The 21095-nt window shown below is 37.9% G+C and overlaps 1 protein-coding gene across 1 annotated transcript; it reads right to left on the reverse strand.

Annotated features, from left to right (window-relative positions):
* Positions 1-2925: 2925 nt before the first annotated feature.
* LOC130230352 (cytochrome P450 27C1-like) lies at positions 2926-20035 on the reverse strand. Its single transcript, XM_056459317.1, has 7 exons — positions 19473-20035; positions 16060-16250; positions 14391-14590; positions 12458-12667; positions 12207-12370; positions 7624-7741; positions 2926-3098 (listed from the first exon to the last, which is right to left on the reverse strand). The coding sequence occupies exons 1-7, from the start codon at positions 19764-19766 to the stop codon at positions 2926-2928; spliced, it is 1350 nt and encodes a 449-aa protein (XP_056315292.1). The 5' UTR covers positions 19767-20035.
* Between the last annotated feature and the right edge of the window lie 1060 nt (positions 20036-21095).

The raw sequence follows: 21095 nt of genomic DNA on the forward strand, positions 1-21095 counted from the left end.
GCGCCTTACAGATTAACACAATGCTTATAATGCATGCACATCAATGCTACAAAACAGAAGACTAACAAGACAAGAGGAAAAAACTAAAATTGAAACTGAAATCCCAAAAAAAGAAACACATGAAGGTTTAGAACCACGTGAGAGCGAGTAAATAGCGAGCAAATAAATATTTTGGTGGTCATGGAGGAGTGGAGAACATGAGACTGATTCCTGTGATGCTCCAGGGACAAGACGAGTCTTCGCTGAGGCCAGCTTCCAGCCTCCACCGCTGAGACTGCAGCTCTGCACAAGACATTTGGCCAGCGGAGAAATTAAAATGGTCGTGCTCAACTGAGTCTGATTTCTCTCAAGGTTTTTTTTCTTCACTTTGGCCAATTAGTGAAGTTTTTTTCCTTCTCCGCTGTCGCCACTGGCTTGCATGGTTCGGGATCTGTTGAGCTGCGCATCGTTGGATTTGCTCTTCAGTGTTTGGACTCTCAGTAGTGATTATTAAACCACACTGAACTGAGCTAAACTGAACTGAATTTAAACACTAAAAACTGAACTATACTGTTCCAATTTACTGTGACCTTTATGTGAAGCTGCTTTGACACAATCTACATTGTAAAAGCACTATACTAATAAGGTGAATTGAATTGAATTGAATATTGTGGTATATTCAAATAAATAAAAATAAAAAATGGATTCAAGCTTTCTTTGGAGTTCAGATATATTCTCATTTTTCTCAGTGTGTATGTTCAGTAGTTTCCTTTTTATGGCAATGAATGCTATTTTCATGAAATTAAAGTGAAACTACTGAACATAAACTTAAGAAATTGAGAAAAATACTCATGCCTTCGATTCAAACCCTGCAAATATATCTTAATATGCACTTAAAAAAAGTACCATCCAAGAAATATTCTGATATTTTTAGAAGAGCTCATAGTGCCCACAAAATTACAAAATACAAAACTATCTTGAAATATATATTTAGTAAACTAAAACAATATTTACTAAAAATAATCTTAAAAAAAAGGTTTGATTTACAATAATAATAACTACTTTTTTAAAATTATAATTAAAAAAATATATAAAAATAAAGTAAATGCTGTTGAACAGATGTAATGTGTTTCTTATGCACTGCATAGACTGATTTAACCGGGTATCATTTTAAAAGCGAAATCGAGGGTGTGTTGCACTTCACCGATGTTTACCGTGTACAAACGAGCAATCTGCTGATGAATCGACTGACCTTCGCAGCTTTAAAGCGATCCAGTGTCCGTGTATCTGTGTTTGCGCTTGGTGAAGAGCGGTGAACTGATGAACTTCACGGCCAATCACAGTAATTTCTGTTGAGCACTGGTGAATTCATTGGCAAATCAGTGCTGTTTTCACAACGTGCTCAACAAAGCTTAAATGTTAGAGGGAAATGGACGTTTTTTTAACCCGTTGTCACCGGGTTACAAAGCCTGAAGCAGGGAAGCGTCCCCATGGTGTTTACCTGGTGCCATGAACTGATACCTAGGAGGACACTTCAGTTTATTACTCTTACAGAGATTGTGATTTTGTTTGATGCCTAATATGCTTTAATTGTGTAAATTAAACTAAACTGAATGACATTAAATTGATGTTTACACCACATCTGCATTTTGAAATTACGGCAACAGCTGGAGGTTTGTAGTCCACAGCATGTTGTTGCAACGTTACAGTGCTGATCCTATACTTCCGGGTTTCTTCCAACCACAGCCTCGCCTTAGTTTTTTTAAATGGGGGCCGCGTGAAATAAGCGAATTAAAAGAAAAGTAAAATAACACACAAGTTATATTGTCTACTATTAGTTGTTGTTTGTTGGTAATTATAGGAGCTTACCAGAATAACCATTTACTTTCACAGAAAAAAGCAGCATGAATATATAGCTAAAACATTATACTGCCAATAAGTTTTGGGACATCTGCCTTAACATGCACATGAACTTTAAAGACATCCCAATCATAATCTCTATGATTTAGTATGGAGTTGGCCCACCCTTCACAGCTATAACAGCTTCAGCATTCTGCAAAAGCTTTCCACAAGGATTAAGAATGTTTTGACCATTCTTCTAGAAGCACGTTGTATGACTGGGCACTGATGTTGGATGAGAAGGCCTGGCTCACAGTCTCCACTCACTCTCAATTCACTTTAAAGCTGCTCATTCGGGTTCAAGTAAGGACTCTGTTTAGGCCAAGTAGGTATCGCCCCAGCCTGGAGAACTCCAAGTGGGAAGGATTACTCCTCAAGTAGGTTGGGTTTACGGTTGGGGTAGGTGTAGTAGGCATTAAGAAAACCCAACAGGTTACTGTGAGGTTGGGTTTAGGTTTGGGGTAGATTTTAATAAAACACAACAGGTTAACAGCTGACTATGGAATATTTATAAATTCAGTCTCTGAGAACGACCCATTCATTCACAAATGTTTGTAGAAGCAGTCTGCATGCCTAGTGCTTGATATTATACACCTGTGGCCATGATAGTGAGTTGAACACCTGAATTCAATGACTCGAAGCGATGTATCAAAACATTTGGCAATATAGTGTATCTCCCTTTATGATCTACTGAAGAAGGACAAAAGTAAATCCTTGTCCATTTTGTGGTGACTATTTCTTTCATTGGCCAGTGCTGTGGTTATTAATCAAGATAGGAGAATCCGAAATCCCATCCAGTAAACAAATGAGGTGACAGAGAGGAACAAAACTGATACCTGTGGCTTTCCTCCCACTTCTCCCATCACCACTTCCTCTTCAGCGTCAAGATCTGAAGCTGCCAGAACCTTCTGCAAGAGCTGCTGCTGTTCATCACGGGTGGAAACATCAAGTCTTCCTCCTCCATCCCAGCTAACTTTGTGATTACCTGAAAAAAAGAGGATAAAACGAATATTATGTGACAAATCGATGATCAATTTACACTTGGTGTTAACAACCGTTTCCAGTCAGCGTAATTAAACGTATGTATTTGGCCTTGAAACCCTTGAAACTGTATCCCTGGTCCACCAGGAAGCGCTGTCTCTTGGTGGAATAAGCCATTTCCTGTGTGTCCTGAGAGACGAGCGAGTAGAAGTAAGCATTGTATTCTTCTGCAACCATTCCTGTGGAAAAAATGGATATAAGGTAGTTTACTTGTTTAGCCCGCTTTTGTTAAAGATATCGAAGATTTCAGAAACACTGTATTAAAAGGAAAGTTCACTCTTAATTGAAAATGTTTTTTTAATTTCCTGATTCTGAAGCCATTAATATGTAGGTGCTTTTTTAGTAGAACTTAAAAGGATTAGTTTACTTCCAAAACAGAAAATTATGGATAATTGCAATTGGGAACGTCGAGTGGCGAAAGAGAGAAGGGTTTGCATGAAAAGGAGAGTTTCAGTACATTCACTACAGCTGATTTTCACATCGGCGACACAAACGCAGACGCAGGGGAGATACACAGTGACTTTGTTTACATGGACATCAGTAATCAAATTATTTGTCTTTATCTAAATAAGACATTAATATGATTAAGATGTCTATATGAGTTGCTTTTTTAATGTTCCTTTCATGATCCCGTTTTACATGTTATAGCACATAATTCGATTAACGTCATCGCATCACCACACAATCCGCATTTCCTCCAGAGTTTCATGTAATTTCAGATGCTGGCACGCCGTATGGGAGAAAAGAAAAACCCTCCACATTTCGCAGTAGATGCAGAGACTCGGTAGGTGCAGAGAATAGTGTCAAACAGTCGTGTGAGTATAGACTATCCTGTCACAAAATGCAGTTGTTAAATATTTGTGTTCTGTTTGTGTTTTCTCTCTCTCGCTCTGCTCTCCCATATCTGCTTTCATTATTCACAGGTTCCGTTCATTGGTCTATTCAGCTGTCAGTCATTTCTCCCTCGGTTACGTCATTCTTACGTCACATCCAATAAGCAAAGACCACCCATCATAAAAGCGCGCGCCAGACCACTCACCAGCCCCTCTCTTTTCCCTTTCTTATCTTGTTTTCTTGTTGCGTTGCGTTACGAAAAAAACCCGTCTAACTGTATTTTGTTGTTGCCCGTTTCTGTGTGCACGTTATCCGTCCGTTATTGTAGATCCCTCCATTCTCTGTTTAAACGTTGTTTACGAGGCTTGGACGAAGCGGACAGGTAAGAAGGTCACGTGACATACAATTTGCAACACTTAGGACTACTCTTCTGTATAGTACATTAGGTTAGGGGCGAGCGCCACCCCTTGTACTTTTGGATAGATAGATAGAGTAGACAGTCAGGACTCGGAATTCTCTTCGTGTGCTGATTATTTTGTTTTAACATATTTAGTTAGCTAGATGCTTCTGGGAAGTTAGATTTAGTTTGGGTTTTGTTCTTTTCGTTGCTTTAGCGCCGCCCACGTCCCTTCTGCCAGCTCTCCTGTCTTTGTATTTGTTCAGTGTTGTAAATATTGTAAATAGTATATTTTGCCCTTACTTTATTTTCTTTATTTTGGATTATTCGTTGTTTTTGTTCACTTGGGAAATATAAATAAATCACAATTTTGGTATTATTTGGTTGTCTTTAGCACTTATTTACTGTTGTATAAATATATTTAATTACAAATAAATGTCAAACCCCACCATCCCCTGGACTAACATCAGGGGTTTGTAACAGCGGTGAAAATCATACGTGGCAAAAACCTTCACGGGTCGTTAATAGTTTAATTAAGGTATTTACATGTTTACATTCGGAGAGCAGCATTTACAGCGGATCTTTCAGTCCATATAATTGTAGTGATATTACTGTAAACTTAGGAACTAAATCATTTTGACCTAAGGTATGTCTTTAAAAACTGAAAGAGTACTGCTGCCGATACTGACTAACTTTGCCATCTGAATAAACATAACAAAGAACACTGATCACACACTTACCAAATGTGTAGAGACAGGACAATCAACACAAACTGGAGCCACGTCTTCTTTTAAAGGGAGACGAGTGGCAAATCCGAATTTCACCATTTCCAGATGCGAAAAGCTCTTGGGTAAAAAAATGTTCCTTAGAAACATATTTTTGTCGCGTGTTAGCAGACCACTGTAATCCGCAGTCAAACGTGGGCCCACATGCAGCGGTGCTCTCATTGTGGGAAAATGGAAACAAAACCTTCGTTGCGACACATTTATAAACGCAACACTGATGACCCATGTCTCCAAACAATTCTTCTTCTTCCACTTGTTTTAATTACGGGTGGCAAGCTATCGGTCTTCGAAGCTACCACGCATATTAATGAAGTTGCACCTCCATTACAATAGAGCGTGCTGATTGGTTCGAACCAAGTCTTTCTCATGAATTAATACTGAAAACTCAAAGACGTCACGTTGTTTCAGCCGTTGTTACACAAACATGTTATGGCCGTGATGTAGCTTCAAAATTATTTGAAAGAACGAATTAGCTCGAAATAATGCAAAAAACAACCAACCATTTTTTTTGGCAAATAATTGTGTCCTAATAGTGTTTTTAGCAACGTGGGACACATATATGACTATCAACATCTAAAAAATGTGTTTTGGTGTTTTGTGACATTTTAAAATGGACGTTTTTTTTACACCCGAAAATAAACGTTTTTGTAAATGATGACATCATGCACATGCATAGTAAGTGCAAACATATACACAGACGAGTGCGAGCCGCTGATGACATGTCGTTACTTTCCTACAGGTACTGTTTACCAACAAGGTGACAGCAACAAATTAACATTCCCCCTTTGTAAACATCATCAGAGGGGGAAAGCCCTGCCTATTAGTAGTGATGCGTCGTTGTTTAACGATTTGTTCCTTTTGAAATACTCTCAGGGAATGATTCATTCACACATGCACACATTTGTGCAAGTGGAGAAGATTAGTTCATTTTTCAAGTCCTTTATCAGGTTTGAGATGTTTGTTCATCACGTGAAAGACAGAAGCCAATTATATGCAATCAGAGCCAGAAAAAGACTTGATTCGTTCATCTCTCGAGTACTCAGTTTGAGTCCTTCATTCATCACGTGAAAGACAGAGGCCAATTATATGCAATCAAAGCCAGAAAAAGACTTGATCCGTTTATTTCTTGAGTCATCTCTTGATGAACGAACGATACAAAAACCCAAAGACTCAAAAGGTGATCTAATCGTGGGGGTTTCCAGTGTCATGAGTCCCTTCATGAGAATTGGGTCTCCCTATAGGACCCTGAATTATCCTATTGTTCACTGGAGATGTAATAGGTATAGTCTGTAGCACCTGATTATAAAGTCCAGTATTATGACTATTAATTCTGTGAAATCTCGCTATAATTTATATCATGTAGAAAGTGTAATAATGACCATTTCATTTCACCATTATAATGACATTTGTAAGCGTTATAAAAACCCTTTTATATACTGATGTATAATTAAAAGCATGGGTTATACATCTACAGTCAGCCTCCTAGCTACAACAAGCTAACGCAGATCTGATTAGCCACACAACAACGTATCACAATAATAGCTTTTGAACAGGCATTCACCTCAAACGACCCCTTGGAATCCTAAGCAGACTCGATTCCAGGGGGGCTTGATTTTTCACCACACCGGCTCAGACTGTGTGCACTGGTTAAGCTTCTATGAGACTCTCAGTGTCAGGTGAACGAACGACTCAAATTTCAAGACATGCCAGATGAGGTGAGCAGAGCTAATCATAGATAAAACACCAGGTAAACAATGAAGGACTATTTTCTCTTTCTTAGTAGCTTTGCATTGTATAGTAGCATTCTAGTTATGTCTTGTTTGTAGTGTGATCAACATTTGGGCAAGTTGTTTGGAAGCATCTCGTTACATTTTGGTAAACTGAACGAATTGAACGAAATGATTCAAAAAAAGATTCGTTCATCTTGAGGAATGAGACTCAAGGTCTGAGTCTGTAAAATGACCTGAGCTTCCTATTACTACCCATCAGTGACGATCTCACCCTCATTAGCATAAAAAGTTCGTCTGTTTTTGAATCTGCCACTATGCTGACACAGGCATTTGTAGCTCCGCCCTCTTTTGAAAAGAGCACAATCTCATTTGAATTTAAAGCGAGAGTCACCAAAATGGCACATTTAAGTTCAGAGCCTAAAAAGAGCAGATTCAAAAAGTTATAAATTATTATTTTTGTAGTATTTTGAGCTCAAACTTCACATACACACTCTAGGGACATCAGAGACTTATTTTATATCTTGTAAAAAGTCACATAATAGGTCCCATTTAAATTACTGATTGTTGTGGTCCATTGCTGCTGGAGTGTCTCTCAGTTTCAATTCTGTTCAACCAACAAACCGACTTAATAAGAGACCAACTATTATAACGACATTAGGGTACACTGTAACTTACTAAAAGGAACGTAAATTGCACAGACGTGTGCAGTTTGGTGATTAAAATGGAAATTGGAAACACTGGGTCAGTAGTTCTGCACTACTGTGGTTAAAAAGCATAGAAATAATTTTATATTTTAAAAGTGAACAATCGTTACACTAGGACCCTTGTTTCTCAGCTGAGATCATTTAGAGCCCATTCTACACATTTTGCATAACATGAGGTATTTCATAATAGACTTTTTTACTGACATTTTGAAAATATATAGCATAGTTTTGTCATAAGACCCCCAGCTGGTTACCTTTCTTGGCTCGCAGCACTCTGCCCAGTCTCTGAGCTTCCTGACGTCGAGAACCACCATGAGAAGAGATCTGGATTAGCACATTTGCTTCCGGCAGGTCAAATGAAGTATCTCCTACCTGATGTGAACAAGAGATTAAGAATGGAAGAAGGAGTCACATAAATGAGCATATACTTCATTACAGAAGAGGCCAATACCAACTAATGCGGATAGGATGATTCATACAAACACACTACGTTGAAAAATAAAATTGAAACACATCAAATAAATAGTGTTGTGTGAACATATGATCTATGAGATAAATATTGAAAAAATGACCTGTGCTTTTAATTATTTGTAGACTTTTTAAAACATATATAATGTAAAATATGATTATTTTCAATCTTAAATAGATTTCCTTTATTACATTCCATGTTTTACACCCCGCCTACAGCTCTTGCCTACGCAGCTACTCTTATCTCATTTGAATAGTCTGACTTTTGAAGACAATCATATCAGCACACGTGCATCACTTTCCCATTAAATCATTTACACCCATTTGCATTCGACAGAAAGTGAATAAGGTCAGAACAAGCATCCCAGCATTCCCCAAATCAGTCAATTAATCCGAGAGAAAGCTCATTTTGAAATTATGTTAACACAAAAAGCTTTTTTATGTAGAATTTGTTTCCAGGGGCGACGCGGTAGCACAGTGGGTAGCACCTTTGCCTCACAGCAAGAAGGTCGCTGGTTCTGCAGGTTTGCATGTTCTCCCTGTGTTGGCGTGGGCTTTTTCCGGGTGCTTCGGTTTACCCCACAAGTCCAACGACATGTGGTACAGGTGATTTGGGGTGAGCTAAATTGTCCGTAGTGTATGTGTGTGAATGAGTGTGTATGGATGTTTCCCAGTGATGGGTTGTAGCTGGAAGGGCATCCGCTGCGTAAAACATGTGCTGGATATGTTGGCGGTTCATTCCGCTGTGGTGACCCAGATTGATAAAGGGACTAAGCCGAAAAGAAAATGAATGAATTTGTTTCCATGTTTGATATTTTGGTATTTCCTTATATTATTGGTATGTGCAAAATGAACCATATAAATGAATGTTTCCATATAAATGAAATGAAAGTGTGTATTTTCCTATAATCAAGACTTTACCAGGTAGACTAGAGAGTTAACGTTTGATAATACGTAGCAATGTAATAAAAGTTTATGTACACTGTAAAAAATCCAGGGTTCCACACAATTCATTCACATTGTACCAACACAAATTATTTAAGCTAATTATTTTGACAAATTTAAGTGGTTAGTGGTTAGCCCTCCGGAATTATATTTTTCCCTCAATTTCTGTTTCAAAGAAGAGATTTTTTTAACACTTTTCTAAACATAATAGCTTTAATAACTCATTTCTAATAACTGTTTCTTTTGTCTTTGTCATGATGACAGTACATAATATTTGACTAGATATTTTTCAAGACACTTGTATTCAGCTTTAAGTGCCATTTAAAGGCTTAAAGTTGATTTATGTAAGTTTTTGACTCTTCTAAAGCATAAAAATACCTTAATATGTTTGCAAAAACTTAAGAAATATGCCAAGTGACTTTCTAGTTATCTGTAAAACAATGCTAAAGTCAGAGATTCTCCTTTGAAAATGTGAGTTACGTGCCGCGACAGCTGTCTTTGTTTTGGTTCTTTTAACCGGCCCAATGCCAGTTTAGCCAATTATATTTCAGCACCCTGGGTTGCCTTGGTGGAAAAAAGGAATGTTTGATTTATTCAGCCATGAAGGCTCTTAAAGTGTGTGTGTGTGACCTCCGGTGGACTGTAGAAGACTCCAAAATGACACGCAGATTTAGAGTTCCACATGAGGTTATTAATTAGCAAATAATATAAATATTAAGAGCGTAAACATTAGGTGAGCAGGTTACATTGTAACCCTGTGTCTTAACAACAAGCTACGTGATGAGATTTGCAGTGATAAGCAATTTGTGGGTCTGCACCAAACAAAACATGACAGAAATTTAACTTCAGCCATTCAGAAGCACAGAATAGTGCGTTTACTGCACTCCAACAAAATGCTAAGGTTTATAATCAAATTAATACATATTAAACCTCTTTAACATCATTATATGTACATGCTGAATCACTGATATGTGTTGGTTTGCACGGAGTCACAGTTTGAAAGTCCAGTTTCTAAAACTTTATTTTATTTTCAAGATCTGAGGTGAACTGATCTGCTGCTTCAGTAGTATGGCAATAAATGTCATGTGAAACGGCATTCAAACTCACATTGTTAGCGTTTAACACTGAATAAAGCACATGAGGTGTACAGTACATAAGGTGATCATTGTCATAGTTTTCTCTTGTTCAACTGCAAGAAATAGAAGCCGTTTCTAAAAAAATAACATTCAGGTGTTGGCTAGAACAAAAACTCCTTTTAATAAGTAAAATATTCCTTATATCACATGCCATAGCCTTAAATCATATCATTGCTCGATGGTCAGGCACACTTCTGTTGACGATGTCAATCTGGCAACCTGGGGTCCGTTTTTCGTACCTCGCTTAAATGATCTAAGATGATATGGCAGATCCTGGATCTTTTAATCTTGATAACTGATCTCTGGCTAATGTGGTTCTTCAAACAAGTTTGCGAATCAGATTAAAATGTCTGGATGAGGTGATCTGAGATCGCTGCGAGTGTTGTGAAGAGCAAAATTACATAAAATTAGCAGCAAACGGTTTGTTAAATATGACTTGCAATAACTTTCCACCTTTGTTATGAGCTGCAAGCTTTACACTTTCATGTGTCAAGAAGAGTATTCATCATGTATTTCAATGCATATCAATGTATTTACTTCTACATTTAGAGAATATTTTCTTAATTATAGTAGCCTCTAAGCCTACTCACGTTTTTTTAATCGGCGTAAGGAATAATATTTAGTAAAAATTAATTTGCCCTCAATCTTAATCGAACATCTTCCCTAAAAACTTCAGTAAAGTTTGTTAGTTAAGATTATGTACGTTAAGATTAGTTTTGATGGGACAAGTAAAAATGTGTTTTTTCTGCAAGGCCATTAAAAATATCCTTGGCATTTTGCTCTATGTAAGTCTGAAACTTCATTCTTCATGGTCTTAAAAAGGTCTTAAATAGTCTTAAATTTGACTTGGTGGAACCTGCAGAAACCCTGAATATGTCGACGCACTTAACCACTGGGCTATTAACGCTAACTATTGTTAATGTTTAATATATCAAGTAAATGTAAGAATTTGACTAAATAACGTTGCATATGTGGATATTTTGTGACATGGTGTCGCAGTGGGTAGTGCCGTCGCCTCACAGCAAGAAGGTCGCTGGTTCAAGCACGGGCCCAGTTGGCATTTCTGTGGAGTTTGCATGTTCTCCCCGTGTTTGCGTGGGTTTCCTCCGGGTGCTCCGGTTTCCCCCTCAGTCCAAAAATGTGCTCTAGGTGAATTGGAAGGACATCCACTGCGTAATACATTTGCTGGATAAGTTAGCGGTTCATTCCGCTGTGGTGACCCTGATTAATAAAAGGACTAAGCCAAAAAGAAAATGAATGAATGATTGAATGTGGATATTTTTAAAAATAGATGGTATAAACTGACCCTGAAAATCTAAGTGGGCAAACTGTACACCCACTTATAACAAAAAGATTACTTAAGTCATAGCTATACTACATCTTTTATACAAGACTGTGATTACATAACCACTGATTCACTCCCATGCTCCGATTTTCCCAAACTTGTCCACCCCCCAGTGCCGCTTTTGTTAACCGCCTTTCAGAGATCACCCAGTCAACATTATTCACTTTACCCCCCTTGTTATGCGCCCTTTCTCTTCACCCTTAATCCTGTAACGAAACACCTGCAATGCTTCTCTCCATTCATCATTAGTTTTTATCTCGGCTCAATCTGGGCCTAAGAAAGTTGCTGTCATGTGCGTTCAGCTCCAGCGATCACACTCTTTGTTTTTGGGTGACTAATTCCTGGAGCCTTAACCCAAAACAGGGACCTTGCCCGATTGAGGTGAAGGGAATTCAAGACAGACAGCGAGGGAACGATTACATGAGCAGTTTTGGCTCACGGTTGCTAACGTGATCCTACGGCTTAATGAAAGGGAAAGAGAGGGAAAGATCAAAGAGAGGAGGATGCCAACAGACACATCAGCGAAACAGGAGAGCCTTGGTGGCTCTTGTTTATTGTGGGTGAGACGTATGGCTTGAGGTCAGCGTGGGGTCAGGTGAACACAGAGGTCCCCATGGAGACGTTGGACACCCGTTACGATCTGACCATTTGAAGTGAGTTCACGGGAGGAGAAAATGGCTCGTGAGACACAGTCCTGATGTGAAAGTTCATTTATCATCGCCATTAGCACAAGCGTTTCTCCAGATGTCTCAATTAACAATGTGCCCCTGCTTCCTAAATCACTTCTGCTTGGAGATACTTCAATGGAAGTACGAGCAGCAGTGTATAAATTGACTAATTTGGCTCCCCAACAAAGCGAACTTGTGGCAAATTATGAGTCACGGATTACAAGTTCAGAAGTGATGACGTGTATTACCCTTTTTCCCAGCAGGACAGTCCTTACCGTGTCCACCCCAGCCAGGAGCATTTCTGTCATGTTTGCGTAGATCTCCTCTAGATTCATCTCTCTGGTGACCAGCATGTGAGTCAGCAACCCTCCTTTAATCTCTTCGCTCCTCTCCATCTGCTTTTTGATCTCAGAAAGCCTCTTGTCCACATGGATTTGACCTGAAACAAACATTAAGCTTTTAAGTGAACGAAAAAAAAGCTACTTTGTCACAATGTCCCGTCACACCACAGTCCTTCTGTTCTTACTGAATTTAAAGAGGCCGTCCCATGAGCTGCAGAATTCCTCCCAGGGTTTGGGAATGATGGGCCGCAGCCATTTGGGAATGGCACCGGCGTACATGGTGGTCTTAAAGGAGCTGAACATGAGGTGCAATGCGGTGATGTACTCTTGACTCATCTTAGGAATTTCATTTTCCAAGCAGCCCAGACGAGTCTCATATAAAATAGTTGCAACACCTAAGAAAGAGGCAAATATGTTTTACTCATCATATTGCTTCACATTTATGTACTGACCATATTATATAGATATCCTAGTAATAATTGCAGTTGCACACTGGATCATGTTTATTACAATTCTGAGTAGGTTCCAAAAATCGGTCACTTCAAAGAGGGTTAAGTCATTTAGTATGCAAATTACAAAGCTAATATTCGAAACATATCTGTGTATGAGATAAGAGCACAAAAACTCAAACTGAATAGTTCTGAATGAACTATTGATGTAATTGTAGCTGAAATTAAATTCTTGCTAAATTAAATAAACAAATTCAGACCTTCGTGATAGTGCTGTTAGTTTGAACTGCTTTTATGGCTGAAATTTAAGATGTTTCCATTTTGATAAATTTTGTGTCTTTGACATTGTTATTGATCTAATGTGAATCAACATTGAGCTGAATGAATTGAGCTGATTAATGATAGTGAATAGGATTTGTTTCTTTATTCATAAACACAGCAACAGTGACATGTTATTGATCCAAACTGAATCAACAATAAACTGAATTGAGCTGATTTATGACAGTAGCTATGTTTCCATCCAAAATTGCAAATTAACTTTATGTGCAAAACTGGATTATCGCATAAAAGATTTGCGAATAAAGCAGCGTTTCCATCCAACAAGTCAAAGCGAACAAAATCATCACTTCCTGATTATCTGGCGCCAAAAATGTATGAAATTTGCTGCAGTAGGAGAAGCTGTGTGAATCTTATCCTGACACGCAGTGATCGCGCGGTGGCATTTGAAGTCGTGAGACGCGGAGCACAGACGATGTCATTGGAGGTCTGAGGGGTTCTGGAGGTCATTAATAATATTATAACATCAAAACTGAAGCAGTTAAGGTGTTTTAGAATGACCAAAACAACATTTCAGATCTTTTATAATGTGCTCAGCCTGCTGGTTTGTCCATTCACACATTTCTATCATCACATGATCTCTTATAACAAAATCACATGACCTTTTTTAATGCGCTTAGTGGAATCTGTGTGGTAAAAGTGTTTCTGTCGTGGTTTATGTCTATCTTTTCTTATCGAATAAAAGTTTATGCTACTACAGCACTAAAAATGTACTTTTTACTTTTATTTTAAGTAAAAGTACACTTTTTTAAATGCGTTTTTACGCGCATGTCCAAAATGCGCATGAAAATAGGTGGATGGAAGCGTAGCTAATGACACTGTTATTGATCCAAACTGAATCAACATTAAACTGAATTGAGCTGATTAATGACAATTTTGTCATCTGCATAGCTGTTTTTTGTTACCGTAAAACTGCTTTAAAACTATATTTTATAGACTGCTATACAAATAAATTGTAAAAATGTGAAATAAAAACACATTTACTGGATTTAAAACTCTAAAGTCATTCCCAAAGAAGCCCATTACTGTCTCTGGATCATCTGCTTAACACCCAGATTCAGACCTCCTAGGTAGGTGGCTGCAAATTCATTTATGCAGAGGACTCATATTCCTTTTTTAGAAAACTCCAGAAAGACCAGTGTGCTACTTGATTCTCACCTTGGTTAGGAAAAAAATCCCCACTATAGTGGTAGAGGAAATCAAACCACTATGAAAGGAAACCCTTGACTGAAAGCCAAATCCTGTTCTTTCATCAAAGAATGAGTGTAAATCTTCACCGTAAATACCTTCAACTTGGCTGTACCACACACACACACGCTACCCTCAGGCTCACCTTCCATGGCATATTTGAAGAACAGATCATTAATGTTGAGGACAGTCTGGCTGTCATCCTGCTGGCTTCGCAGTGTCTTCACTCTCTTCACCAGGTCAGCCACCACATCGTTAACGTCGGAAGAGAAAACAGCCACATCTCGGGGACGCATAATCAGCTGACGCAGAACACTGCGCATATTCAGCCACTCATCACCCTCGCTGAAAAGAGAAATAGCTTGTTAATAACAGAAATCAAATGCAACCTGGTATTAACATGCACTTTTGTTTATCTAATCATAGCTGGATGATGCTAAATTAAGGGTAAATGGAGTCTAAAATAGTTGGAGCTTGTCCAATTTTGACTACAGTTTTCTAAAAATACATTCAACCCAACTGCTTTCATAGTAAAAAAATGCTCGTTATGTATAACAAACGACACAAAACAACGCCTACTCTCCACCAGTTCTCCCAATAGTGATCTAATTCTGAAACATCTTGCAATATTTTATTCAAGTGAAGAACTTTTGCTGCCTGAAATGATTTGTTTACCAGTGTATACCAGTATGCCATTGGTGTAACAAATACTAATTACAAATACTTAAGTTACTGTAACTGAGTATTTTTTTTCGTAAATTGTACTTTACTAAGTAGTTTTTAAAAAGTGTACTTTTACTTAAAATAAAAGTAAAAAGTACATTTTAAGTGCTGTAACAATACGTTTACTCCATCAAATTTGTTTAACTTAAATTCACTTAAATGTTTTTTCATGTCTACGGTGATTGGATAAGTAGAATAGTCAGTCCTGTGATTCTCAACCAATCAAATTGCGCATAGAATAATCACATCAGACAGACCCACATCAAGATTTCTTATAAATATAGCAAACAAACATTAAAAGTGTCCGGGAAGGTGCAAAAATTGTTATACAAGATGGCAACTGACTAAATGCACTACAGAATATTACGTTTTCAAATACATGCACAAATTGCATTAATTCTATCAGTGCTGCATGAGCCTGGTTTGAGGTGCCACCTACTGGACACTCGTAGCTTGTTTAGTCAGTGTTCAAAGTGTATAACCTGTTAATATATTGTCAAAGCTAAGTTTTGCTCCTTTTGCTACACAGATTTCGCTTCGCAAGTAAACGCATGAGCCTATTCACAGTGTAATACCAGTCTGATCTTATGGAGAAATGTAAATATTTAATTTTTTGTCAGTTTAGTGGCTAATTCGTACGAAGCCCAAACGTCATTGTGTATAAGCAAATCGTACTAAATTGTACGAATGAGATTGTACAAATTCATACTAAATCAAAAAGTTACGATTTGCTGTGAGATTGTAATGGTAATACTTACTACTTTTGAGTACTTTTTGGTATACCTTTAAGTCATAATTTGCGTATTATTTACAATAGATACATTTACTGTACTTGCACTACATTTTTTTGCAAGTAATAGTACTTTTACTTCAATAAGATTGTTTTAGTTCTCTTTCCGCCATTGCAGAATTAGACATTGGAGCAAACAGAAAGTGGTCAAAATTGAAAAAAAGAGATGAATTTTTAATTTATTTCATTTGCCCAATTAATTCTGTCCTTTAAAAAAATGTTACCGATCTTCATCTTTTCATCTGCAGTGGTTTGTTTTATCAAAAGTGACAAAGCAGATAGCAGATCACTATGTACTTACGCTGAGATGAGTCCCGTGGACCTTCCCCTCAAATCTCTGTACTCCTTCCAGGACTCCATGTTGCCTCTCTGAGGAGTTGCACTTTCACTTCTGAGAACCTGCGCCACCATGTCTCTATCAGCGATGGACACGACAAACTGAGGTCCAAATCGAGACTTGAAGATCTTCCCATACTTCTGAGCATGCTCCATCTACAAGAAAGTTTGTAAACCTGATTAACATGGATTCCAGAAAACACTTTTGAAGCTTAAAGGGTTAGGTCACTCACCCTTTTATTATGTTATTAATTACTCGCTCTCATGTCTTTACAATACACTTTATATGAAATCTGAGAGCTTCCTCGTCCTCCAGCAAGGTTTCAGACTCCAGAAAGTCCAGAAATTTACCAAAAAACATCCTCAAAACAGACCAAATGCAAGTTACGAGAATCATTTTGTGCGCATATAAAACTTCGTTTAACAGTCTCTTCTCCTCAGTGACAGTATAGGGTGCTCATTCACGTTTCGTTTAATCTTTTCTCTGATGTATACCTCAGATGCACTTGTACATTGTTTCAAACAGAGTAAATTGCACACAGGCATCAGCGCACACTGCAAACACGTGCCCTATACTGACACTGAGGTGAAGAAACTGTTGAATAAAGTCATTATTTTTGTTTTATGTGTGCACAAACTCATTCTCATAGCTTGTAAATATTCAGATTAAACTACTGAAGGTGTATGGTCTGTTTTGAGAATGTTTTTTGGTATTTTCCTAGACTTTCAATGAGTCGGGAACTTTGCTTTCTATAAGGGAGCTCTCAGATTTCATCTAAAATATCTTATTAGTCTTCTGAAGACGGTCAATAATTAGCATTTTTATTCTTGGGTGAACTAAAACTTTAGGTACATTTTACCACTGAGCTTAGGCTAATCTTCATTAGTTGTCATGGATCTTTGTAATCCTCAGAAATATAGAGAGTTGCAATTGGGTCCTTGCAGTCATTAGTTTGGATCAGCTTACTGATGTACTTTTTGCAGTGGTGGAAAGACTACTGAAAAAATTATACTTAAGTAAAAGTACCATAACTTGCCTAAAAATATAGTGCAAATAGAGTAAATGTATCTGTTGTAAAGATTCCTCAAAGTATGGGTAAAAAGTAGCCCTTTCAAATGTACTCAAGAGTAGTGAGTATTACGCTGTAAAAAGCTGAAGCATTTACATGTAATTTGTGGATGTGTGTAACGTAACATTCTGTAGTGCATTTAGTTATTGCCCAGCAGGCACACAACATCATAAGACGTTAATATTAGGTTCGAATCAGGTTGTGATGTCAGGTGACCAAAATTCAATGTCTAGCCAGTGTCTAAGGACGTTATTTTGATGTGCAATAACAACATCAAATGACATTGATATTTGGTTGATTTTAGGTTGTGTTAGAAAGTGACCAAAATTCAAGGTAAAAAAAACCCAACATCATATTGACGTCAAATACTGACATTTATTCGTCAGGTATGCCAACCAAAATTCAATGTCTGATAGACGACATAGTGGAAACGTCTAAACAACGTCAAGCTGTAACATCATTAGAAATTACTATTTGCTTGAATTTAGGTTGGACGTTGGACATTGACGTCGGCCTGACATTGAGTTCTGACGTCAACCTAATTTTCATTCAAATCGCGTCAAACAAAATACAACATCTCCACAACGTTGGGGTACAACTTCAATCTGTACACTAAACATTCGTCGGCTTCTCATCAGTGACGTGCATTTAAACAGTCTCTGGGTCAATGCGTGTAAAGATTTTGGACATCTTGCACACTTTTAATGCTTCCAAACAGTTTGCTGCAATTTAAATTGCCCATATCTTGAGGTAGTTCAGTATGATGTGATTTACCTCTTTACTTCTATGTGCAATTTGATTGGACAGGAATCACAGGACTGAATTTTCTAATCCCAGTAAACAGGAAAAAATAAAGTATTGACTGCAGGTTGAAGGAAAGTAGTGGAGTAAAAGTACCGATACTGCACTAAAAATGTGCTCAAGAGAAAGTAAATGTACACATTTTTAAAATTACTTTGTAAACTACTTAGAAAAACTACTCAATTACAGTAATTTGAGTATTTGTAATTTGTTACTTCACACCACTGAGTTTTTGTGCATTTAATGCAGGCTTTCCTTTATTGTAAATGTGTTACTGAAGTGAGGAAATAGCATGGCGTCATGACCTGTATCACATCTGTTAGTTCCTCAATGGTAATATCTTTTTCTCCACAAAGACCATCTGGCTATTAGTCAGTACGTGTGGGGAGACTTTCCCAGTACGGATGGCCCATTCGCAAATACTTGAAGTCTTTTGCAAATACAGCGAGCTTGGCCAATCCTCTTCTCAAGTTGTCTGTACCATTCAACACAAAGACACCTCTGTGTCTCCTCAGCGAGAAAAAAAACCGAGACATTTCTCATCTTTCTCACTGTCCTAAGACAACTCGCACAGCATAACTGATCCGTAATGTACGCACATGTAAACAGATGCCAGTCATCATTGGGCCTTTTAGGATTAGTACTTGGCATTTTGGCAATGTTTCAGCACATGAGTGGAAACTTGAAATACATTGGCCATGATGAATTGCAATGACAGGCTGTCAGACAGCTGTACATCTTTATGCACATCTTGAGGTGTTTGGCAGTGGCACCTTAATGTATGCTATATCATTTAAATCTGATCCCACGTGCAGACGAGCCTGAGATAAAATAAGGTTTTGCGAGTGTCCCTCATGGCGGGGTGGAGACTGAGCCCGACGGTTTATGCAACTCCAAAAGTAATTCAACACCTCACGTGTCCGCGCTGCACATTACGTAGCCGAAATTTGATTGAATCACAATCAAGCCAAATCCAAGTTTATTTTAGAATTCGTGCAATAAATCTGGCAGTGAAATGTTATTACTGACAGTTTATAGTTGAACGAGATTAAATTGATACACTTTACAATAAGGTTAATGTTAGTTATGTATTTACTAATATAAATAATACTTTTATTATCGTATTTATGCGTTTTTGTTAACATTAGTTAATGAAAAAAAACATTTGTTAACGCAGTGTCATTAACTAATGTTAATCAGCATGAATTTGCATTTTAATATGCCTAATAACTAACATTATAGCCTAATTTATGATCAACAAATGCTCTACTCTACTAGTATTGTTAATTCTTAATAAATACAATAACATTAACAAATTAAGCCTTAATGTAAAGTGTGACAATAACAACATATGGACGCGTATACAAGATTGCGTCTGGCTATTTTCATTGAATGTGTATTGAAGGTGTCATCTGTGCGCTAGAAGTGTCATGCAAATGAAAACTCGCACTACATCGTTTTTAATCCCAACGCGTATTCGTGGCCCACTTTGACCGTCTCCACTCACCTGGATCTCATGGATGCGGCTGAATCCATCCCGGTAGAAGAACTCCAGGAGGTTGGCGACAGTGCTGGGTCCGGGCATCTCCTTGAGGCTCTTGACTCTCGCCGCTTTCTGCACCTCCTCCGCCGGACTCACTGCGCTCTCCTCCTTCAGGTCCGCCTGGCTATGCGCCGCGATCTCCAGAGAGCCGCTCGCCACCGACTTGTGGAGCCCGTGGGTCTGGACGAGAAGCTGCCTGCAGGAGTCCTGGAGCAGATTCTTGCGGGCCAGGTGCAGAATAGTGCTTTGAAGAGCCATGTCAAAGACTGCGTAAAAGCTCGCCAAGCTGAATTGAGGAGCTGCTTGGAGATGTGTAAGTGTTCGCAGACTGGAGTGAATGCGCTTGTGGTTTGTGTGGTGCGCAGCGGTCTTTTAAAGGTCCCAGGGAGAGCTGCGGGATCAGCGAAGGGGATTGGACACTGGAGTTTTGGCACTGGGATGAACAAGCGGTCCTTACGCATCCCCCACGAGGCAGCGGACGTGCCCGTGAAAAGCCCAAGTGAAGGATTTCCTTTTGTTGCAAAATTAATTGTGGATTACATAAATTCGATTGTGGCTGGCAGCCCTTGAGGTGACCTGCTTTCGTCGCAAATGTCTTTATTAAACTCTGAGTGAAATTAGTCAAAGACACTTGACCAAAAGTAAATTAAAGCGGGTTTTAGTTGTCGGATTGTAAAGTCGAAATCTAAAAAGTACATCAAATCAAGTCACTAAACATTCTTTGCATATTGACATTATAAGCTAATACACTCCTTTAGTTAAACTATAACAAAATAGATTTTTATTGGCATTCATAATTTCACGAAAAACAAACATTCCATTTAACTTAAAGGGATAGTTCACCCAAAAATGAAATTTATTTACTCTTCATTCAGTTGTTCAAATCCCATTTTACTTTCTTAGTTACAGTATGTTGAACCCAAAAGATGTTTTGAAGAAAGCTGGACACTGGTAGCCATTAGTATTTGTGTTTACTTTTACCCTGTAAAACCAAACAGTCAACTTTATCAAATGAAATGAGTGTAGGTAACTCAAAAATGACTAAAAGTTAATTCTACTCATTTGAAAAGAGTTTTGAACTCAGTGTTGAAGGTAATGAATTAATTAAATACCTCATTGCTTAAATGGAGAAGTTCACAGCACTCATATAGATTAGTTTTTTTTTTAACTCAAATGGTTTGTTGCAATCGTTTTTTTTTTTCAAACGGTTTGAGTTTTTCATTTATTAGGTTTTACTGTGCTCAAATTGCTTCTTCTACTCAAATGGATTAAGTTGACAGTACTCATTTGGATTAGTTTTTGAACTTAAATGGGATGTTGCAATCGGTCTCCTCAAATGGTTTGAGTTACTTTAACTTTTTGGGTTTTACAGTGTATGGACGTCAATAGTTACAGGTTTTCAGCTTTCTACAAAAAGTCTTAATTAGTGCTCAACAGAATAAAGAAACTCATTAAGGTTTGTAAACACCTGAGGGTGACTAAATAGTGAGCAAATTTCCATTTTTGGGTGAACTATCCCCTTTACATTGAAAAATGTTTTTTTTTTTAATAATTGTTCACTGAAAGGTTCTTTAGGGAACCAAAATT

The sequence above is a fragment of the Danio aesculapii genome, chromosome 6 (genome assembly GCF_903798145.1).
Source record: "Danio aesculapii chromosome 6, fDanAes4.1, whole genome shotgun sequence".
Lineage (NCBI taxonomy): Eukaryota > Metazoa > Chordata > Actinopteri > Cypriniformes > Danionidae > Danio > Danio aesculapii.

Excerpts from the sequence above, each read along its gene's own strand:
- LOC130230352 (XM_056459317.1), bottom strand. The coding sequence starts at position 19,766 with ATGGCTCTTCAAAGCACTATTCTGCACCTGGCCCGCAAGAATCTGCTC. Across the intron at positions 14,591-16,059 it reads TCCACGGGACTCATCTCAGC|CGAGGGTGATGAGTGGCTGA; the intron begins GTAAGTACATAG and ends TTCTCTTTTCAG. Across the intron at positions 12,371-12,457 it reads GGACGGCCTCTTTAAATTCA|GTCAAATCCATGTGGACAAG; the intron begins GTAAGAACAGAA and ends TGTTTGTTTCAG.